General features: G+C 37.3%; 1 protein-coding gene across 1 annotated transcript in view; it reads left to right on the forward strand.

The window, feature by feature from the left end:
- The first annotated feature begins 2708 nt into the window (after positions 1 to 2708).
- LOC129770227 (novel acetylcholine receptor chaperone) overlaps positions 2709 to 22037 on the forward strand; it is a 33192-nt gene continuing 13863 nt past the window's right edge. The window contains exon 1 of the mRNA XM_055772925.1: positions 2709 to 3548. Within this exon, the coding sequence (XP_055628900.1) occupies positions 3378 to 3548 (171 nt within the window). The 5' untranslated portion in view covers positions 2709 to 3377. The remainder of the gene's footprint in view (positions 3549 to 22037) is intronic.

Consider the following 22037-nt stretch of genomic DNA (forward strand, 5'->3'; position numbering starts at 1 on the left):
TGAGAAAGAACATTTGCAGTTCTACTCACAAGGGCTTTTCCCTATTCACAAACACGGCTCATTGTTGCTTAACGTTGCTGAGCCAATTGAAAATAAATGATTTAAAAAAAATGGCATTTATCAGTTGTTGTATTGTATGTTGTCCAATCAATTCGTGCTCAACTCACGTTTTCATCGTATAGGTCTTGCTACCAACAATTTATGTAATGTTGGTCCGAGATATCATAATATCGAGCATGTTGTTTGGAAACAATCACATATGGAAGAACTTTTGTTTCTTTATTATAAAGTTTTCTTGTGACAAAGAACTTCCTTGCTGAGTGCTTTCAAAGCACCGTCATTGTTTAACTCGTCATTCTTCAAGCAATAAATGGTTCAAATCAATAGTTTACTATCAACAAAAAATTAACAGCTCATAATAAACCACATAATTCTTGCGGTCGATTTGGTTTGTACACCTGACTCTACCAAAGATTTTTTGCATTTGAGATTCTCGAAATAAATTCAGTTCCCATCTCCATTAACGATACGAAGCGAAAACGATTATGTTTTGTATCGCTTGATCGAAGTTTTACACAGCATATTTGCAGTTTCCTCACTTCCGAAACAGTGAAAGAATTGTTCACTCTAAACTTTTTATGAAACATTCATTCTAACTCTCTATGCCATTCAGCATCAGTTGCAAACAAGAAAATATTGCTATATGTGCAATTTGTTCGGTATGAAATTCGACATATTGAACTCGACGAGTCGGCACTGTGTTAGCTCGTTTCTAAATACATGATTTATATGCGTGTTTGGCATTTGGTACTGTTGGGAGGACAACCCTGACGAGCAACGTATATTGAGCCGGAGGCTCGCCATCTGACAGCTGTCAGGTCGGTCGATGCCGACCGTGCTCGATAAGAGGAGACATCGCTTTACTCTCTTTTGTGTGTGGCACGCCATCGAGAACGGCCACGTTTGTAGATCGCACAGAGTTTCATATTTTAATAAAGTTTTTTTTTTGTTGTATAACCACGTGCATTTTTATTACAACAGGTACGTTTCGTAATATGGTCGAAAAAATAATTTTAAAATAAGAGACTTTCGTCCAGAAATTGGACGCCTAGTTCCGGGTTTATATCAGCGACAATACACCTCTTCATCAGTAATTGTCATTTTAGAGAAAAGTGAGAATTTAATTTCAATAACTTGACAGACCCTTTTTTTTATAAATTATTTGGAATTATTTGGATTATTTGGAAGAATCACCCAGTTTTTCTTTTTGCTGTTTTGTGTATCTTTCCAAAACTTAAATTGCATCATCGAGGGATACATTTTCATTCGACATAAAGAGTTTGGGACACTTGCGAGATCAATTCCAGAAAATATGTTTCAAAAATATGCTGATGATTGAATTATTGGGAAATATTTTGGATTATGAATCTATATATATATATATATATATATATATATATATATATATATATATATATATATATATATATATATATATATATATATATATATATATATATATATATATACTAGCTGACCCGGCAAACTTAGTCCCGCCCTAAAATAGTTTTTTGTTATCAATACTTTCAAACATTCACGTTTTCTTACTATGAGCAAGTTCATGGGTCCAATCGTAGAACTGTTCATTGATTGATTTTCTAATCGACACCGTTTTATTTTGTTTGGTAGCTCCCCCTTAGAGAGGGGGGTGGAGTGTCTAACCACCATAGAAACATTTATTGCACCCAAAAACCTCCATACGGCAAATTTCGTTCCATTTGCTTGATTATTTCCCGAGTAATGTAGAAATTTGTGTTTAATTTGAGTGGCAGCCCCCCCTTAGAGAGGGGGGAGGGGTCTCAAACTATCACGAAAACCTTCCCCGGCCCCAAAAACCCCTACAAACCAATTTTCATGTTAATCGGTTCAGTAGTTTCCGAGTCCATAAGAATCAGACAGACAGACAGACAGAAATCCATTTTTATATATCTAGATAGGATAAGATATGGAAATGCGTTATTTCGCCTGAAAATCCATTTCCGCTTACGAACAAAGATCAATTTCGGTAGCGCAAACATCGAAGGGACTAACAATGCTTATTATGATGTAATTTTCGAACATGTCGGAATTCATTTTTCCGAATTTTCTGACCTTCCTTCAGGATTTTCCAAAAATTTTCCAATTTTTCTCTCCATTATATTGATCTACGGGAAGAGACAAATACAACAAAATAAAGAAGGCTAAAATCGGACCATTTCTTCTTGGGGTTTTCCGCTTACCAACAGATTTTTCCTTACATTTTTATTTATATAGATTGTTTTTGCCTAAAATCAAAAAACATAACTCATAATTCCATACGCTTTTTCAAAATGTGTCTTGCGTAAAATATGACAGCACGCCGCGTCTGCATAATTCGTTCATCGGCCGCCACCAATAGCGCTCCACGCGCTTATTTCGTTCAGTTTTCAAATCCAATTCGTTCAATGTTCATTGGCTGCCTTCTGATTTTCATGGAAGCGCGAAAAATCGACAACCCTTCACAAGGATACAGAGCGTAAGCGACCGGAAAAGGAACGCAATCACTCAGCCCGAAGAAAAACCACTGACTCTCCGTCCGATTCCGTTCGCTCTTTCTCTCGGAAAAGCAAGAGAAAAGCTGAGAGCACATCATCACATATTCCGCCCGCCCGTTCGGGCAGACATTGTAGGAAAATTTATGATACTCTTGCCAGTGTGATGTAGAGATCTGAACGAGAAACACGACCACGAATCAAAAAAAAAACCCCGAACGGCAGAAAAAAATACTGCTTGTGCCATAGTCCTTAATTGTTATAAATTTTATAAAGTGTCATACAAGTGAAGATCGAAGGGGATCTACTTTTTTCCGAGTTTGTGATTGCTATCATTCAAAGTGCGACGAAAAGCAATTTCCTTACGTAGCTATTCGTGTTTTATTTTTTGCTCTCGATAAGTGTCTCTAATTTCGATGCAAATGATATGTTTCTCCAAAAAGATTGATTTGAAGGAGAGTGAGCAAAAGCCAAAGGCGGAAGCAAATCACCAATAAACGGAAAAATATCGATCGGGCAGAGGAAAAATATCGATGCAATATAATGACGGGTGCATAAATTAAACCCGCATGAGGAGGAGAAAAGTTGGGTGACAAACGGAAGAAAGTCAAAACGAAAATTCACTGTGATTTGTAGTTTAAAAATACGAAAAAATTCAATAGCAAGAGAAAGGCGACACATACAGCAAGAGTGCAAAACAGCAGAAAAGTGTAATTTTCTTCTTCTCGAGCAGACGGCGGAATTTTCATTCTCTCAGCGTGAAAGAAAAAAAAAAGAGTCGAGGGAGAGTCATCATCATTAGCAGCCATGACAACCGCGACAACCGTACAGACGACAACGACTTCCAGCATGCAAAACACCCAACGGATGGGCTCGATAGTTTTGAAGAGCTTATCCATCCTGTTGGGACTGTTTTTCATCTTTATCGGACTCATGAAACTCACACCACATATAAGCAAGGATTTGCATCGAGATCTGGTAAGTCTAGCAAAGTGGGTGGGGGATGCTAATCGAATAGAAGGATTCGAGATTGTTCCTTGTTTTGTCCAGGGTGGATTTTTTCATCGTGTGTTGGTGAGATTCGATCTGATATACAAACACATACAAACGGCAAATTTACCGGTTTGCTCTTGTTGTTTGTCAGCGGGCCGGAATCTGTATGCTTTTCCTTTATTGATTTTTGTTACAATTTTCATATTCAAATTTCGTTGCCTTTTGCTGCAATACTTAGAAATAGCGCTCTTTTCTGGTGCATAGCTATCGATATATGATAATGCATTATTCTATTGCTTTTTGATTTAAAAATAAAATCAACGAATTCATGATACATTGAATCATTGAGATTCAAATTTTAGAAATTCCCCAACATTATGTTCAGCATCATTTGGCGCCGAATTCCCAAATTTGCTGTTCCATCACTGCATTGTTTTGTCTTGTCGCGTATTCGCTCTCTCAAATGCTGCATATTGCCCCCATAATATCCTCCATTTGAATCTGATCTTTCGGTAGGAATTCCAAGTAAACAACATCACAATAATTGAAGAAAACAGTCAATACTACCTTGACCTCCCGGTTTAATTGAACGGCCTGAAGCTAGTCGGCTGCTTACATGTCAAACTCATTAACCCATGTATCACGGGTCGGAATTAATTAGCATGTCTTCAACGAACTTTACGCGATTGAGTTTTTGATTTTTAAATTCAGAACTAATCCCACACACGTGTTTTTGATATGATCGATTCACTGATTCACCTTCTGTATAATTTTTAAGCTCTTCGCCACTTGAAATGCTATTCGAAAAATCGGTTTCAGAGAACGATTGTTGAACGAAATCACAGTTCGTGCTCGTACTCCGTGTCGATATAGGGAACTTGCCAATTTTTTTCAGAATACTTTTGGGCGCACTTTTTAAATGCGTAATTCCCGGTATTTTTCGCAGAATGTATCTCAAATAATAGATGTGCATGATTGTCGAAAATCCTGTAATCCAGGAATTGCTGCAGCGAAAATATATTTTATGCAGTGAGAACGTAACGGACCAGGCGTTGTATTGGACAGCCTAATGCAGCATAACCACACTACCTTCATTACTGAGAAATTTTATCAATTAGTTTGGAACTCTTTTACGAATCGGTGTAGAACTCTGTTATCCCGGTACTTTACGCACTCTGTATTGCTCTCTGTTTGTTAGTTCGTTGCACTCTTTGACCAGGAGTGCTCAAAGTGGTCGATATCGACCCCTTGAATATGCTCCAAAGATACGTCCTCTTCATTTGTTTGTCGTTTTTGACGTAGGATTACGTCTTTCGGGAACATATTGGGGTACAAATTGAAAATCGGAAATCGAGTACATCGTGAAAATTGTCCAATTTCAAACGCTTTTTGCTCAGCCATTTCATGATGGATTGATTAAATTTTTGCGTCAATCGATTTCGGTACTCCATAATATTTTTTATATTAATAAATACACACTTCTGATTGGTCGAAATGAACGATACATGCGATACAATACAAAACCAAGCTGCCTGGGGGAAATCGGTATTGCAAATACATAAAAGTAAGGGGAGCTTTTGTTCCTACCGCAATGTATTCCCTAACAGAGACATCAAAACCGAGCTGCCTGGGGGAAATCGGCATTGCAAATTTTTAGAGGCGAATGAACTGAAAAGTTTAAAGCCTCTTTAATTCAACATCATCATCATCATCATTGCAAATATATACAAGTCGGGGGCATTTTTGTATTGCAAGTAAGGTGACTGATACGATTAATTTTAACAAATATAATTTAAATTTGGAACTTTAATGTTGGTTGCTTCGTGAAATTTCATATCAGTGATCGATCGTGTATTGGAAAAAATTTAGCACATGTGTAAGTGTAAAATTGTATATGGTAGCAGTTGAGTTAAAAATGACTTGATTTATGAAACGATTTATTTCAATTTTCATAAATAAAAACCAAGGTGTGTTCCCGCTCGAGTACGGGTCGTTTGGTTTAAGCTGTCTGTTTGGTTGCGTTCATTTCACCCAAGGAAAGTTTATACGACGAGTAAAATTGGAAAAGTGAAGAAATATTAGAAAAAGTGATTTCCCATATGCTCTACATATAGTATTAGGTGTTGGTAGTCCAATTAAAACTCGCATTGAGTTTCAGAAACAGTAAAAATTATTAAAGAAAATTAGCTTTTCCATTTCAAATATGTTTTCTCTATATTAAAGTAACATGTTTTTACTGATGAGAAAAATTGATAATTGTGTTCGGTATTGGTAATTATCTTATATTACATTGGTGAGTTTTTTTTTCTCTATTTCTCGTATAGGATCACAGAGGGCGGTTTTCATCATATATCGTCCCACTTCAGTATCTTTAATCTGATACGCATCATCCAACGGCTATTTACCATCCTTCTGTCATCATTACTCGGTAAACACTGGTGAAGTGATCAAACAATACCCAACAACAAAACAAAACGGACCTTTTCATGGCCACCAAATCCAAAATCAACAAAGGGGGGTCTCCGTAGCCACATTGGTTGCACGTTCGCTTAGTAAGCGATCGATCGTGAGTTCAAAACTCAGGACCCTCATTGACCATCTTTGTGTTATTACAGAATAGCTACGTCCACGCAACAATCATCAGCGATGGAGATCGATCCACTGTCGAAATTAGATCGATTCATCCATACAACTGCTCTGCTCTGCAAAACACATCGGGCTGCTGTTCTATAAATAGCTCAACAATGATCAATCAACTTTCTCCGCTGTCCGGTGGTCTAACTGGATAATGGAAGAAAAATACAATACAGAATACTCTTACGCCTAAATGGCTACTGTGTAAATGTACCATATGCAATGGTATAGAAGGAATACTGGCGAATGGCAACTGTGTAATGTAATGTGCTATAATTATAGATATGATAACCATGTGACATGTACACGATTAAAATTCGGCTCTGTTACAGCTAAAATGCTAATGAGCCTGAAATAAATAAATGGAATTAAAAAAAAAATCCAAAATCAACAGATAGCCTAACGGAATCGTACGTCAACTATGCGGTCGTGTCTCGGACACAACCCTCCTATGACTTTTTCATAGTTTACATGGTTTTGGGATCAAGGGTGTATATTTTTCTGGGGCAAACATAACAAATGTTTATTGGTGGAATTTGAAAGAGCATATTTAACTTTACATAATGTGAGATTTTCAAATCTAGGAAATAATTCGTTCATTTCTCAGAAATTTGGAAAATGATTTTTTTCCGATGCCAAATGACCTAAAAATGCATAAAACGTCGAGATCTGGTGTCATATCGAAAAAAAAAATTTGGATCACTAGATGATTATTTCGTACGTATTCAGACCTTTTCTGGATTAAAACACTTACAAATATTGTAAACATCATGCTTGCACACCATTTGTATCAGATTTACATAGCTAAACCATCAAATTAACGAATTTTGATGAACTCAATTCTGATCATGAGTTGTCCAATTCAATGATGTTATTTTGTCCACATGATTTCTATGGCAACCGCTTTGCGCGCTGCAGTTTGTATTATATATTGTGTCCTTCGCGGATAGCAGAAATCAAGATTCTCTGTGTTGAGTGTGTTGAGGGTAACACTTTTAAAATGCCTAAGAAAAGGTAATATTCTGAAGAAAGCCTTAATTATGAATGGATCAATATTATGACAGTAATTTCAAGCAATGATAAATGCAACATCTACTTGTGAATTCGAATGTTTTCATTCAAAAATTGTGATTTCTAATACCGGACAAACCATGATCATAATTCCTCTTTAAGGAAAATCGTTAAAAAACATTTTGAATAATTTCAACACCTTATGGTAGTATTAGCAACTAGAGACTTGGGGCTTTTCAACAAACCCAAACTCGTATCGATTATGTGTGATTTTCATGAAGAAAAATTGATTTGCATTTACTAGTAGCGTAAAAACACCCCAAATCTGACAAACCAAGATCATTTACCCTAATTTGTTTTTAATTTTTTTTTATTTTTACATTTAAAATTTTTTTTTTGTTTTTTTTTTCATTTTTTTTTTAGCGCAATACACTAAATTATGATCTCTACTGTCATAAAATGGACCGTTTGAAGCTAGCGATTGACTAGAAACGTTCAGAATTGACCAACAGAAAAGGTGTTGTGTTCCATCAGAACAATGCAAGGGCAGACAATTTCGAGAGCCTGGTTGGGATGTTTTAATGCATCCACCATATAGTCCGGACCTGGAATCAAGCGATTACCTCCTTTCCTTGCATTGCAAAAGTTGCAGAATAATAAGAAATTGGGATCAAGAAAAGATTGTAAAAATCTATTGCTAGAGTTTTGTGCCAATAAGAACCAAAAACTCTATTATGAAGACATCCTTTATCCTTTAGAATGGTAACAAATTTTCCAACAAAACGGTGCATATTTGACCCAAATCGGACAATCGGAAGCATTTTAAAAATAGTTTTTCCGCCACCTAATATCTCGCAGGCGACGAAAATACAGTGGAATCCGTTTATAATGACATCAAAAAGAGGTCATAATAAGCTTGTAAAGCCTGCAAGTAAAAAAGCCATTATATCCGACTTTATTACAAATAACTTCATGAGAGCTGTTCAGATTTTTTAAAAGCACACTAAAAATGAATACGTCCAATTTTAGTTCATCAAATTTTAATCGTTTCACCCCTTATTTTCAAGTTAGCCTTTTGATAATGTACAATATGCTGTTTGTAGATAAGTCATACACCACACATTGCCTTTATGATGGGTGGGAGTGATTGGAAGAATAGGATAGGGATGGACATGGAATACTTGTTCCACATTCGCGCAGTCGGTCGCGAGCAAGTGTCCTTTTGTCAGATGTGAAAAAAATTATTGAGCAACCAACAGTAAAATTTGAGTTTCAAACGAAACATGCTGCTGTAATCATGATATTAGGCTTGATGGCGTCTAATGATTTCATTAGTACTGAAGGTTATATTTGTACTATTTGTATTTTTCGTTATCACATCCACGTTTTCTTACTAAGCACACGTTCATGGGTCCAATGGCAGAACTGTTCATTGATTGATCTTCTAATATACCCTTTATAAATATTTTTTACTATAAAATTTCAGTACTTCTACCAAAAGTCGACATTATAATATTAGATTATTTTCAGACACAATTATCGTGCAAGATATTTCATCCACTTGCAAATAACATGAGTCTCCGTTACATGGAATAAATGTTTGATACAGAAAATATGATAGAATGAAGACAGCCTTAAATCGGACAATTCCTTTCTCGAGTTTTGCTCTTATCAACACATTCGGCGATTCATTTTTATTTATATAGATAGAAGACGATATGGGAGTGCGTTTTACCACATTAAAATCCATTTCCACTTTCGAACGAAGATCAATTTCGTTACCGCAAACATCAAATGGACTAACAACGCTTGTCAATATGTAATTGTAGAACACATGCGAATTAAATTTTTGGAATTTTCCCATTTTCCTTCAGAGTTTTCCGAAAAATTTCAATTGTCATGTTTGTTTGGAATATGTGTATTATTTTTATGGAACCCCCTCTCCATTCCAGAGAAGGGAAGGCTGTCATACCATCATAGAAACATTTCTCGTACCCAAAAACCCTCACATCCCAAATTTGGCTCCATTTGCTTGAAGTGCAGAAGTTTGTGTTTTATTTGTATGTGAGCCCCCTTTAGAGAGAGGAGAGGAGTGTCGAGCTACCATAGAAACGTTTATCGATCCCTAAAACATCTATATGCTAAGTTTGATTCCATTTCTTTGATTAGTTCTCGAGGTGCCCCCCCTCCCTCTCTTTACAGAGAGAGTAAAGGAGTGTCAAACCACCATGTAAGCATTTATTGCTCCCTAATATATCCATATGCCAAATTTGCCATCAATCTATTCCCTTCATGCCCACCTGCGAAGAGAAGGAACCGTTCCTCCGGCTAGCGTATTATCCCAGTATTCGTGCATTAATTCTCCAGCCCGCACTCTTGTTTTCCTGCTGCACATAATAAAGATGCCAGATGTGAAGACATGTTTTCGTTGTCAAGACATTTAATTTTGTGAAAACATACTGAGGTCATTTCAAAATATGTAAAAACAATTGTTTGTGTGATTTATCGAACATGATTTAGAAATATTGTGATGGTGTGCTCATTTTGTTCATTATGATTACATTTGAAGACATTTATTCGTGCCATGCAGAGATATTTGAAAAAAATCATCTGGCATCCCTCACATACAAGCTATTTCTCTCGTGAGAATGTTTACGGCCGAAGGCGAGCAAATTGCCCCGATAGAGGGTATGCCATACTACCCAATGGTAAGCTAATGCGGAAAATATCAAATTGAGAAAGAAAAGAATCCTTTCTTACCATTTTCTTCATCTGAGATATTCACTGGGAACTCGACTCAATAAATATGACCAACAGTTATCGCCTCTGAATCGGTTTCAAGCAACAAAAACCTTATAGAAATGATGTAGAAAATTACATCGGAAATCGCTTCCGAAGAAAATTATTTTTCTTATTTTTTTAAAGCATGTTACAAATGTGAAACTTGCATGGTAAGATTCCATAATTGAACAGCACGATTGCCTATATCCATTGCACTTCTATTCTTGCTGGTTTACGAGAAAATCAGGCGGATCAAATTGCCCGGCATGCGCGTTTTAGACACATCTCCTCTATTGGCTTCACGCGAAGGCCGAGAGCGTTCAGTTTCGAGCTTTTTTAACATTAGAGTTAAACCATCATATTTCTCATACAGAATGAGGAGAAAGAAAACGTTCACGGTGCATCCCTATGGCTCGGTTTGTGTATTGTTCTCGGTGGACTTGCGGGAACAACGCGGTCTTGTACTGGATTTCTGACAGTTCTCGCGTAATTCATGAGATGTATCGAAGTAGAAAATGCTCAGTTCGCATCGCCATGGAAAGATTGATAGGCGTGTAACGTCACGAATAATTTATTTTTATTATCAGTATTTATGATCTGTGTGATGAGTTTCACAAACTTAGGCTTGTGGCATTTGTAGCGTTTGGTGTAATAAACCACACAGCCAACCAGCTAGTTTAGAAAAATGCACTGTTTGGTGGGGTTCATAAATCGGCGGAATGATTGTTCCGTATTGTTGCCTCGAATGCAAGTCTATATGAATCGTTTGAGAGGCGGGTTTGGTGAGAAACCATGGCGGAAATGAAGTTATACCAATATAACCATATCAATCGTATGTTTGCAAGTATCCTCAATTTGGAACATTATGCAATCACTGGAAGGAAATAATATTCTACCATAAGAAATCGTCAAGGGCGTGTGATAGTTCATAGTCCACAAGATTCGGTGCAAGGAATTATTTCACATCCAAACTATCAATGTCAAATCCATTTAGATACAGTTTCATACGTTATGAATCCTTACAAACTCTTACAGACAGATTTATAACGAAACGAGTAAAACCAAAGAAAATCGAAAATTTTCTTGCTGACTGTCCTTTCTTGCAATTCTATTCGATATAAGTTTATCCATTAACATATATTACTTAGAGGAAAAGTTTCTCACCGTTCATCAAGAAGAGTTTCCTTCGTTTGAATCACATGAGCGTTTTTCTTACATTTAGGAAAAAAAAAGTACAACGTGAATGAGCATGCCATTAAAACTTTTTACGGCTATTACTTGTTCCGTAATTCAATAGTTTGTCCCACATACGTTATATCAACAGGTTTTTTTCCTTCTAGCGAATAGCTTTTTTCATCTACCGCTTGATCTCCGTCATATTTCTTTGTAGGACACTTTTAAAACCGGTAAAACACATCAAGCGTAATAATGATCACGCTGGTTGACAATAAATTATCTGATACATCTCGAGAATTCGAAGTTCGCGTCTCAGAAATCAAGCAAAATGGCACAATTTTGTTGGCTGCCTATCCACGACAAGCCGAAGGTGCAAATGAGTGTGACTACAGTTCTTTAACTCTTTCTCGAGCTGGGCGACATTCAAACAAAAAGATGTTTCCACGTTACCATTAATGCGTGTGTTCGCGCACGTTCTCACGACTCAGTGCGAATCTAATTTTACCCCGCGGTGTTATCAAACCATATAATGTTTATTTGTTCTCGGCAAAGCATCGCTTGGAACACATCCCAAGGCGCTTGGCATGAGGCAATGTCACCAAGTGCGAGATTCATATATGCATCCCGAATGAGCTAACTCTCTGGGAATGAGAAAATTGAATTGGCATGCTGCTTCACGGTATTCACAGATTCTGTAACGATCCGTGCAATTGAAGCTGAAAAAAAAATCATTTTGTGTATATGTTCGTGAAGATTATGATAAATTCAAACGACGATTGGAGTGTAGGTGTAGTAGGATTAGACACCAAGTCGTTGTCTCCTAGTCATATTTAAAGTAACAGAACATTAATCAAAATAAAACAATGAATGTTGTGGCTTCCGTTGCCGAGGAATTTTTCGTCAAAACAATTTTCTTCCGGCTTGGAATGGTACTCGTGTATTCTCAAACTTACCAATGAGAATCAAGACTTGTCATTTTTGAAACCATTTTTTGTTCTCACCTTTTGCTCTCATTTTTTAGTTTATCTGAGTCAAATCCAAATAAACAACAAACACTGAAAAATGGCGCAAGTAATACTTTGAAGAGACGGCGGAACATTAATGCCACAAAAAACGGAAGAAGAACAGAATGAAAGTTGTTTTTGATAATTTATCGATATTTCACGTTACGGAACAAGTCGCCGTATGTTTTGTAGGATCAAAAAACAAGGTGTTTAAACATGATCAAACACTGAATTTCTTGATTTAATATTTCTATCTTTGGCCGCGAAAGTAGATGAACATCAATTCAAAAAATTAAAATCATAAGGGATTGAACGTGTTCAGAGTTTAATAGAAAAGTGAATCAGATCACATTAATAGTTTGGACCAGGGTTTCTCAAAGTTGTCGATATCGACCCCTTGGGGTCGATTTCGGTTTCCTAGGGGTCGACAAAAACGAAAATTGATTTTGGAGGTCGACGGGGTCTGAATATCGACCCCCATAAAATAACACAAGTTCTTATTTGAAATATTGAAGATACTCCATAAGTTGTGTTACGTGAAGCACTCTGTTATAAATATAAAAATGACCAGAGTTGGCACATTTCATCCTGTGAAATTTTCTGAAAAAATCTGTATACAGGTCGGACTCGATTATCCGGAGTATTGATTTTTTTTCACTCCGGATAATCGAGTCAAAACAATTTTTTTTCTTTATTTGTTTTTTTTTTTGCATGTATTTTTCGTTTTTTGTAAATAAAAGAGGAATTTGATTTTTGATTCTTGATTCAGAAAACACCTTTCTCACATGAAAAAAAATAATTTATCCAAATTCTCTCAGGAGGTGATAGACGATCATATTTGATGAAAAAAATCCCCCTCCGCATATGTTCGAATTTCAATAATGACAGAGTTATAAAACTTTTTTTTTTGTTTTGGACTCTGTTGCCTCTAAGTGGCTCTACATTAAAAAGTACGCTACGGAAGACGATTCTGATGCTTTCATTTGAAAGATGAGAAAATTTAGTACAGGATATAGTAGTGGAACAACTAAATTAGTGAATTTTAATAACATTTTGGAAGTGAAACACTTAAAAGTTATTAATTTTAAATGTGTTATTATTAATTTTATCCTTAAAATTTATAATCAACTAGATTGTTTCTATCAATTAAAATGAAGTTCTTTAACCGCTCCACAATTGTTTTTGACGCACACCTTCTATCTTTCTCAATTTGACTGCAATATCGATATAAACAATACCTGGTGAGGCAAAAGCCTTAAGTGCTACGCCTCTTAAAATCTAATTAAAAAAAACAATTCCTGGTGAAAATTCAAGCAAAATATTCAAAAATCACGACTTTTACCCCACTGTACATGTAATAGCCACTTAAACTTCACCTTAACGTTGAAATGTTACATTTCTTCATGAAATAAGTCATATTTGAGATATAAAAAAAAAGTATTTGTTTTCCAAACTGAATATAATCGAGTCCAAAAATTGTATATAATCGAATCACATATAATCGAGTCTGTATATAATCGAGCCCGACCTGTACTGTATGCTATTAGTCAAATCGTTTCATTTGATACCAATATTGAGGGGATTGCATAGTCGACATAGTCGATACATAGCGACCATTTTGTGGCGTCGACCTTTTCGAATTTATGTTGTTCATAGTGTAGTGTATTTTCCGAATCAAGCCATTCAGCCATTTTTTTGCGGCGGCCAGATTGAATTTTTCAGGATCATGGAATACGCAGTTTTATAATGACAGTAGAATTAAATGTATGTTCCAAATTTCAAATCAATCATTCAACAAAAACGGGGTCAATTTTCTATTAATGTGGGACAACCCTACAAACATTCAAACATACATAGAAACAGGCCAAGCTGAATGAAACCTTTCTAAAAGTAATTAGTTGTTTGGGGACTGCGGCCATCTTGGAATTGAATTTTTCATTTTCTGCTATGTTCTACTAGTCATTTTTCATAAATAACTGTGTTCTACTAGTCAAGCCCATTCATTTGATACCCATATTGATGGGGCTCTGAGAAAATAGGTAATCCGCAATTTTGTAGTGGCCGCCATCTTGGATTTGCATTTTTCATAAATAACTGTATTTTACTAGTCAAGCCCTTTCATTTGATACCCATATTGATGGGGTTCTGAGAAAATATGAAATCCGCCATTTTGTAGTGGCCACCATCTTGGATTTCCATTTTTCATAAATAACTGTGTTCTACTAGTCAAACCCCTCTCATTTGATACCCATATTTGCTATTCAATATAGAATTATTATAGAAATTATTCAAAATTTCCGAAAATCAAAAATAAAATACTCCGGATAATCGAGTCTAAAATTCCGGATAATCGAGTCCGACCTGTATTTGTATTTTTAGCAAAAAAAAATCTGCGTCAAAACACGAACGGAAAAAAATGGAAAGAAAGGTTTATTTTCATTTTGAACTTATTGTTCTTAGTTATAGTTTGTTTAAGTCGTATCAATACAACAAAATAATTCATAAAAAAGTTTTCTCATTATAAATTGTATGATGTTTATACATGGTTTTATTGAACTTTGCTTCGCTTGGATAGTCAGCAATACAATAAATTCTGATCATTCACTATTCATTCCCAAATACAACAAAATGAATAAAGCAACAGCAAAAATATGTAATGTAATGGTTTTGTGTCACAACCACACATACAAATCTTTCTGATATAATATTAGGCTGTCAAAAAAGTCCTGCGGTATTTTTTTTGAATTTTCATTTGTTCATAAAATTAGTTACAATCATCTGTTTTAAGTCAAATATGCGCCGTTTTGTTTGATGACTTGTTCCCAACGAGATGCCAACTTCATAATACCCCTGTTATAGAAGCTCGCTTCCTTATTGGCAAAAAACTCGGATAGCCAATTTTCACAGGCCTCTTTTGTGGCTAACTTCTGACTACCTAGCTCGTTCGCCATGGACAAAAACAGGTGGTAGTTACTTGGTGCAAGGTCCGGACTATACGGCGGATGCAAAAGAACCTCCCATCCGAGCTCCCGGAGCTTCTGGCGCGTCACCAAAGAAACCAAAGAAGTGTGTGGCCTGGCGTTGTCCTGATGGAAGACAATGTGGCCTCTGTTTATCAAAGATGGCGTCTTCTTCATGAGTGCTACCTTCAAGCGGTCCAGTTGTTGGCAGTACAGGTCCGAATTGAGCGTTTGGCCATAGGGAAGCAGCTCATAATAGATTATTCCTTGACAATCCCACCAAACACACAGCAGAACCTTCCTGGCCGTTAATGAGGGCTTGGCCACCGTCTGCGCCGTTTCAGCGGGCTTCGACCACGACCGTTTGCGCTTCACGTTGTCGTAAGTGACCCACTTTTCATCGCCAGTCACCATCCGCTTCAGAAACGGGTCGATTTTGTTGCTATTCAGCAGCGATTCACACGCGTCGATACGGTTAAAGATGTTTTTTTGCGTCAACGTGTGTGGCACCCATACATCGAGCTTCTTTGTGAATCCAAGCTTCTTCAAATGGTTAATAACGGTTTGATGACTTATCCCCAGCTCTTGGCCGATGCTACGGCTGCTACTATGCCGGTCTTTCTCGGCTAATTCAGCGATTTTGTCGCAATTTTCAACGACAGGCCTTCCGGAGCGTGGCACATCTTCGACGACCTTTACACCAGAACGAAAACGTTGAAACCATCGTTGTGCGATGGAAATGGAAACTGTATCGGGTCCATAAACTGCACAAATTTTATTGGCAGCTTGAGATGCATTTTTACCTTTGTCATAGTAGTACTGTAAAATATGTCGGATTTTCTCTTTATTTTGCTCCATATTTGCGACACTATAACTCACGAACGACTTAACCAAACAAAACACTGTCAAGAACTATATTATAGCGCGCAAAAATACCTTTCCAACAAGCTATAGTATGACTCGATACAATGAATACAACTAGAACTACGCGCTTACAACGACACCTCGCGGAAATACCTCAGAACTTTTTTGACAGCCTAATATAAATGTTTGGAAGGGTCAAATGACCCGTTGCGGTAGTTAGGGCAGGTTACATATATTTATCAGTAAAAATAATAACATGAGAGGAGTAAACACTGAAAACTACATTCGATGTATGGTTTATGGAAGTTGTGTAGGCAAATTATGTTGTGATAATGTAATTTGCAAGAATATTTTGTCTAGAAGCTCAAAATGGGTTCAGTGTTAAAATACAGAATATTCTGTAGATGTGGCAACCCTTAGAATGACTAATATTTTAGTAGAAAATATTATTACTGTGCATTTTAATAAACAAGATGAAAATAAAAAAAGTACAAAAAGTACAAGATGAAAAATTCGGCAAGTAAAAAAACGTGAACAGGTTCGTGCAAGATAATGTATTTGAGCGTACGAATTATTCAGGCATGTTCAACATTTCTCTGTATTTTAAACATATACCTGATTTAACACGAAGGAAGTCCTCATCAAGTTCATGTCCAAACATGCTCCTGATATTTTACTGTATAACAAGCTTGTCCTTAGGTTGCAAGTTCATAAGCGTTCTGAAATGAATCGATGGGTTTTTTCACCGAAAAAAACCATTCCATGGAAGATCATTGGGACTGATGGTGCACCATCAGTCCCAATGATCTTCCATGGAATCCATGGAAAACCATTCCATGGAAGATCATTGGGACTGATGGTGCACCATCAATGGTTGGACGTCATCGTGGTTTTATAGCTCACTCAAAGTTACAACTACGTAATGGCCATTCACTTCGTGCTTCACAGACTGCATTTAGTAGCGAAAAATCTGAGCCCTAGATCGCACCAATCTTTACTATATGTTATGAGTGCTATCAAAAACCTTCGAAGCAATTCTTTGAATAATCGATTATTTGTTCAGCTATATGAGAAAAACGGGTAACGGTACCAGAGGTTGTGTGGTTAGCGTAACAGCCTCACAATCCGATCGGCCTGGGTTCAATCCCAGCTGGCGTCGTTGGGATTTTCTGAGGCGAAAAATCTCTGGTTACGTCTTCCTTCGGAGGGGAAGTGAAAGAAGTTGGCCCGGCTCATGAGTTGTTGAGTCTGATAGGTAGGAACAGGTGGAGTCGCCTCCCTGATGTCGGTGATTGGCACTGATAGGCCGATGAAAAATAAGCGAAGATAAAAAAAATAAATGAGAAAAACAACGAAATCTTTACTCGGTTACTTCTACACGCTGGAGTTCGCTGACCACCAAGAGTCCCTGCCTAGCAAGATTTTCAGCTTTTTTGAATTTGTGTTTCAGCTGTAAGGTGACGATTTAAACTTGATTGAAACAATATCAATAGTATCGGCCCTTCTGACAAAACGTTCGAAACAAAATTTAAGCAGAAGAGAACATTCACAGTTTCCGCATTTGTCAAAATTATCACAAAAGCTGCAGGACCATGTTCTATTATCATATGTCACTCACTTGGAAGCATTACACAAGGATTTTACTAAAATTCAAAATTTTCAAACTCTTCAATGGATAATAAATCAGTACTATATAACATCCATGGAAAGAGCCAAGGTGATCATGCAAGAAAAGTTGATTATCATCAACACAGATGAGGAGCTCAAGCAGGAGTACAATCAAGGTTGTCATATGTTCTAGTTATAACGAAACATTGAAAAACAGTATCCCGCGATGAGAGACATTGCTGAATAATATCTTCTCATTTTCCATCATCATACATTGTCGCAAAAGGCTTCATTATGGTCACAAACACGCGAAACAGAATTTTGAAAATCAACGAACGCGAAGATTTAAGGCTTCAACTAACCAATATTGAACCGTATTTTGATATTTTGGTAGTTGCTAGATTGGCTTGCGAATAGAATGTTTTATAGGTTGTGAGTAATTTGTATTAATAATTATTTATTACACTTGATATTTACTAAATTTTATCTCTATTTATTTTGTTGAATATGATGAGAAAATATTTTTCTTACTGTATTAAAGGGTGTGTCACATCAAATTGCATCACGGAAAAAACGCTGTAGAAATTCGCCCAGTAGACCGATCCTTTTGAAAATTTTAGACAGTAAAATAAAAACTATTAAACAACTTTTGGCATTTTCTTTTTATTCATACTTCGAGCCCAAGCCCGTATGCTCGCACCTTCCTCTTTACCCCGTCCATAAGGTTCTGTACAACGTCAGGTTGTAGTTTTTTTTAAACAGAAATCCATTTTCTCTTGAAATCCGCCTCCGATTTGACAACTTTTGGGTTCTTCCGGAGGGCCTGCTTCATAATCGCCCAATATTTCTCTATTGGGCGAAGCTCCGGCGCGTTGGGCGGGTTCATTTCCTTTGGCACGAAGGTGACCCCGTTGGCTTCGTACCACTCCAACACGTCCTTTGAATAGTGGCACGAAGCGAGATCCGGCCAGAAGATGGTCGGGCCCTCGTGCTGCTTCAATAGTGGTAGTATACGCTTCTGTAGGCACTCCTTAAGGTAAACCTGCCCGTTTACCGTGCCGGTCATCACGAAGGGGGCGCTCCGCTTTCCGCAAGAGCAGATCGCTTGCCACACCATGTACTTTTTGGCAAACTTGGATAGTTTCTGCTTGCGAATCTCCTCCGGAACGCTGAATTTGTCCTCTGCGGAGAAGAACAACAGGCCCGGCAGCTGACGAAAGTCCGCTTTGACGTAGGTTTCGTCGTCCATTACCAGGTAATGCGGCTTCGTCAACATTTCGGTGTACAGCTTCCGGGCTCGCGTCTTCCCCACCATGTTTTGCCTTTCGTCGTGGTTAGGAGCCTTCTGAACCTTGTATGTACGCAGGCCCTCCCGCTGCTTGGTCCGCTGGACGAATGAACTTGACAAATTCAGCTTATTGGCGACATCCCGGACCGAACTTCTCGGATCACGTCTAAACTGCTTAACTACGCGCTTGTGATCTTTTTCACTGACGGAGCATCCATTTTTGCCGTTCTTCACCTTCCGGTCGATGGTAAGGTTCTCGAAGTATCGTTTTAGTACTCTGCTGACCGTGGATTGGACGATTCCCAGCATCTTACCGATGTCCCGATGTGACAACTCCGGATTCTCGAAATGAGTGCGCAGGATTAATTCACGACGCTCTTTTTCGTTCGACGACATTTTTCCAAATTTACGAAAAATTGACAGTGAAGCATGGCCAACGTGATCTATACACTCTTATCTGATTATAAGCGAAAGCTGAAGATATAATTCATAAAAATTAAATTTCTACAGCGTTTTTTCCGTGATGCAATTTGATGTGACACACCCTTTAGTAACATTCAACACTTTTGGCTGGTTTATCACATTACTTCCATTTTTTGGAAGAATGTCGAGAGTGTGAATTGAACTCGTGATCTTCTGCGTGAGAAAATAATGTAAAGTTTATTTATTTAACCATCTGCAATGTTTTCAAACTGATAATTATTCAGTATGAAAAAAAAGTAACAGGAGGGTTGGGTCCGAGACACGACCGCAAAGTTTACGTAGGATTCCGTTAGGCTATCTGTTGATTTTGGATGTGTTTGAAGAATTACATCGTTAAAAAAGGCCGTTTTGTTTGGTTGTTGGGTATTGTTTGATCACTCCACCAGTGTTTACCGAGTGATGATGACAGAAGGATGGTAAACAGTCGTTGGATGGCGCGTATCAGATAAAAGATACCGAAGTGGAACGAGATATGATGAAAACCGTCCTCTGTGATCCTAGACGAGATGCCTCCTGGGTTATGTATGGATGGAATAAAGAAAACAAAAACTCACCAATGAGATAATTACCGATACCGAACACAATTATCAATTTTTCTCATCAGTAAAAACATGTTATTTTATTATATAGAAAATATATTTGAAATGGAAAAGGTAAATTTCTATTCTAATTTTTACTTTCTGTGTGTTTATTCAACCCAATGCGGATTTTAATTGGACTAACAACACCTAATACTAAATGTAGAGCATATGGGAAATCACTTTTTCTAATATTTCTTCGCTTTTCCGATTTTTCTCGCCGCATAAACTTTTCTTGGGTGAATATGAGCACAACAAAACAGACAGCTTAAACCAAACGACCCGTTCTCGAGCGGGAACACACCTTGGTTTTGACGTAGGACTACGTCTTTCATTTCTATACTGGGGTGTAATTTCAAAGTTTCGAAAACGAAAGCGTTACGCTGGAGAACGAGATTTCGAGTGTTAATAGCTCCTAAACAACTGAACGAAACGGTATGATAAACTTCATTCGAAAAATAAAATGTCTACGCGCTATATGCTTGTTACTTTTTGATCCAAAAACTTTTTTCAACAGCCCTAAAATTGCTTTCAAAACAGGCTATTGAAATCACACCAATCGGTATATAAGCGAGCGCCGCTCGGAAATCCACTCAGTTATGATTGTGCAACGATTGAGGTACTATCGCTGGAATGGATGGATGTTTCCCTAACACTGACTTCAAAACCATGGAGCCAGGGAGAATCTATCTGCATTGCGAAATAAATTCAAGTTGCGGGTACTTTTGTACTCATTTGCGTTTTGCAAATTGAAATGTTTCCCTAACACAAATATCAAAACCATGGAGCTTGAGAAAATCGGCATTGCAAAATAGATGCAAGCTGCGGGTACTTTTATACTCGCTTACGTTTTTGCAAATTGGAATGTTTCCCTAACACAGACTACAAAACCATAAAGCCTGGGGAAATCGACTTTGCAAAAACCGATGCAAGCTACGAGTACTTTTATACTCGCTTGCGTTTTTACAAATTGGAATGTTTCCCTAACACAAATTTTAAAAACATGGAGCCTGGGAAAATTGGCATTGCAAAATAGATGCAAACAACGGGTACTTTTGCATTCGCTTGCATTTTTGCAAACCGGAATGTGTTTTCCCAATACAGATTCTGGAACCAAGAAGTCGTGAAAATCGGCATTGCAGATACATTAAAGTCGGCAATACTTATATACCCCAATGAATTTTTACATTCCGGAATTCGTTTTGCTAACACGGTCTACAAAAGCGGGTACAAATGCAACGCTTTTGCTCGATTATTTAAGACTGCATTGGAAGATATCTCTTCATGTCGCCAGTTAACTAAACTTCTACGCATACAGTTTGATGATTAGGCAAACAGTTTATAACTATTTGCTGCGATAACTACTACCATAATGCATGAATTGACTTAAATTGGGATTCGTTTGCAATTGTATTTCGTGAATAGTTTCATTCATTCACTACTTTAATCAATAATTTAATCAATACACACAAAAGATAGCTCTGCGCAGCGGCGATATCGTACCCAATTAGGATCATCCGAGGTGGGATTACTGCTAACTGAAGAAATACAATTGATTACTGAGCCAACAGAAGTCCTACGTCTACCTTGCGGTTATATCATAGGTATAACCCATCCATAGTTTTTATTTATGAAAATTGAAATAAATCATTTCATATTTCAAGTCATTTTTAACACAACTGCTAACATATACAATTTTACAATTACAGTTGTGCTAAATTTTTCACAATACACGATCGGTCATGGATATGGAATATCACGAAGCAACCAAACATTAAGGTGCCGATTTCCCCCAGGCAGCTTGGTTTTGATGTCTCTATTAGGGAACACATTTCGGTAGGAACAAAAGTTCGCACTACTTTCATGTATTCGCAATGCCGATTTCCCCCAGGCAGCTGGGTTTTGATGTCTCTGTTAGGGACCCGCTGCATGTTTCGTCAATTCGGCCAATCAGAAGTGGGTATTTCCGTTCGGATAGGGGTTGAGATTTTTCAATTGTTCGATAGTTAGTTTCATGACATATATTATTTTCTTCAAAATAAAAATTGTTATGAAGTACCGAAATCGATTGACGCATAAATTTCATC

The sequence above is a fragment of the Toxorhynchites rutilus genome, chromosome 2 (assembly GCF_029784135.1).
Source record: "Toxorhynchites rutilus septentrionalis strain SRP chromosome 2, ASM2978413v1, whole genome shotgun sequence".
NCBI classification, from domain to species: domain Eukaryota; kingdom Metazoa; phylum Arthropoda; class Insecta; order Diptera; family Culicidae; genus Toxorhynchites; species Toxorhynchites rutilus.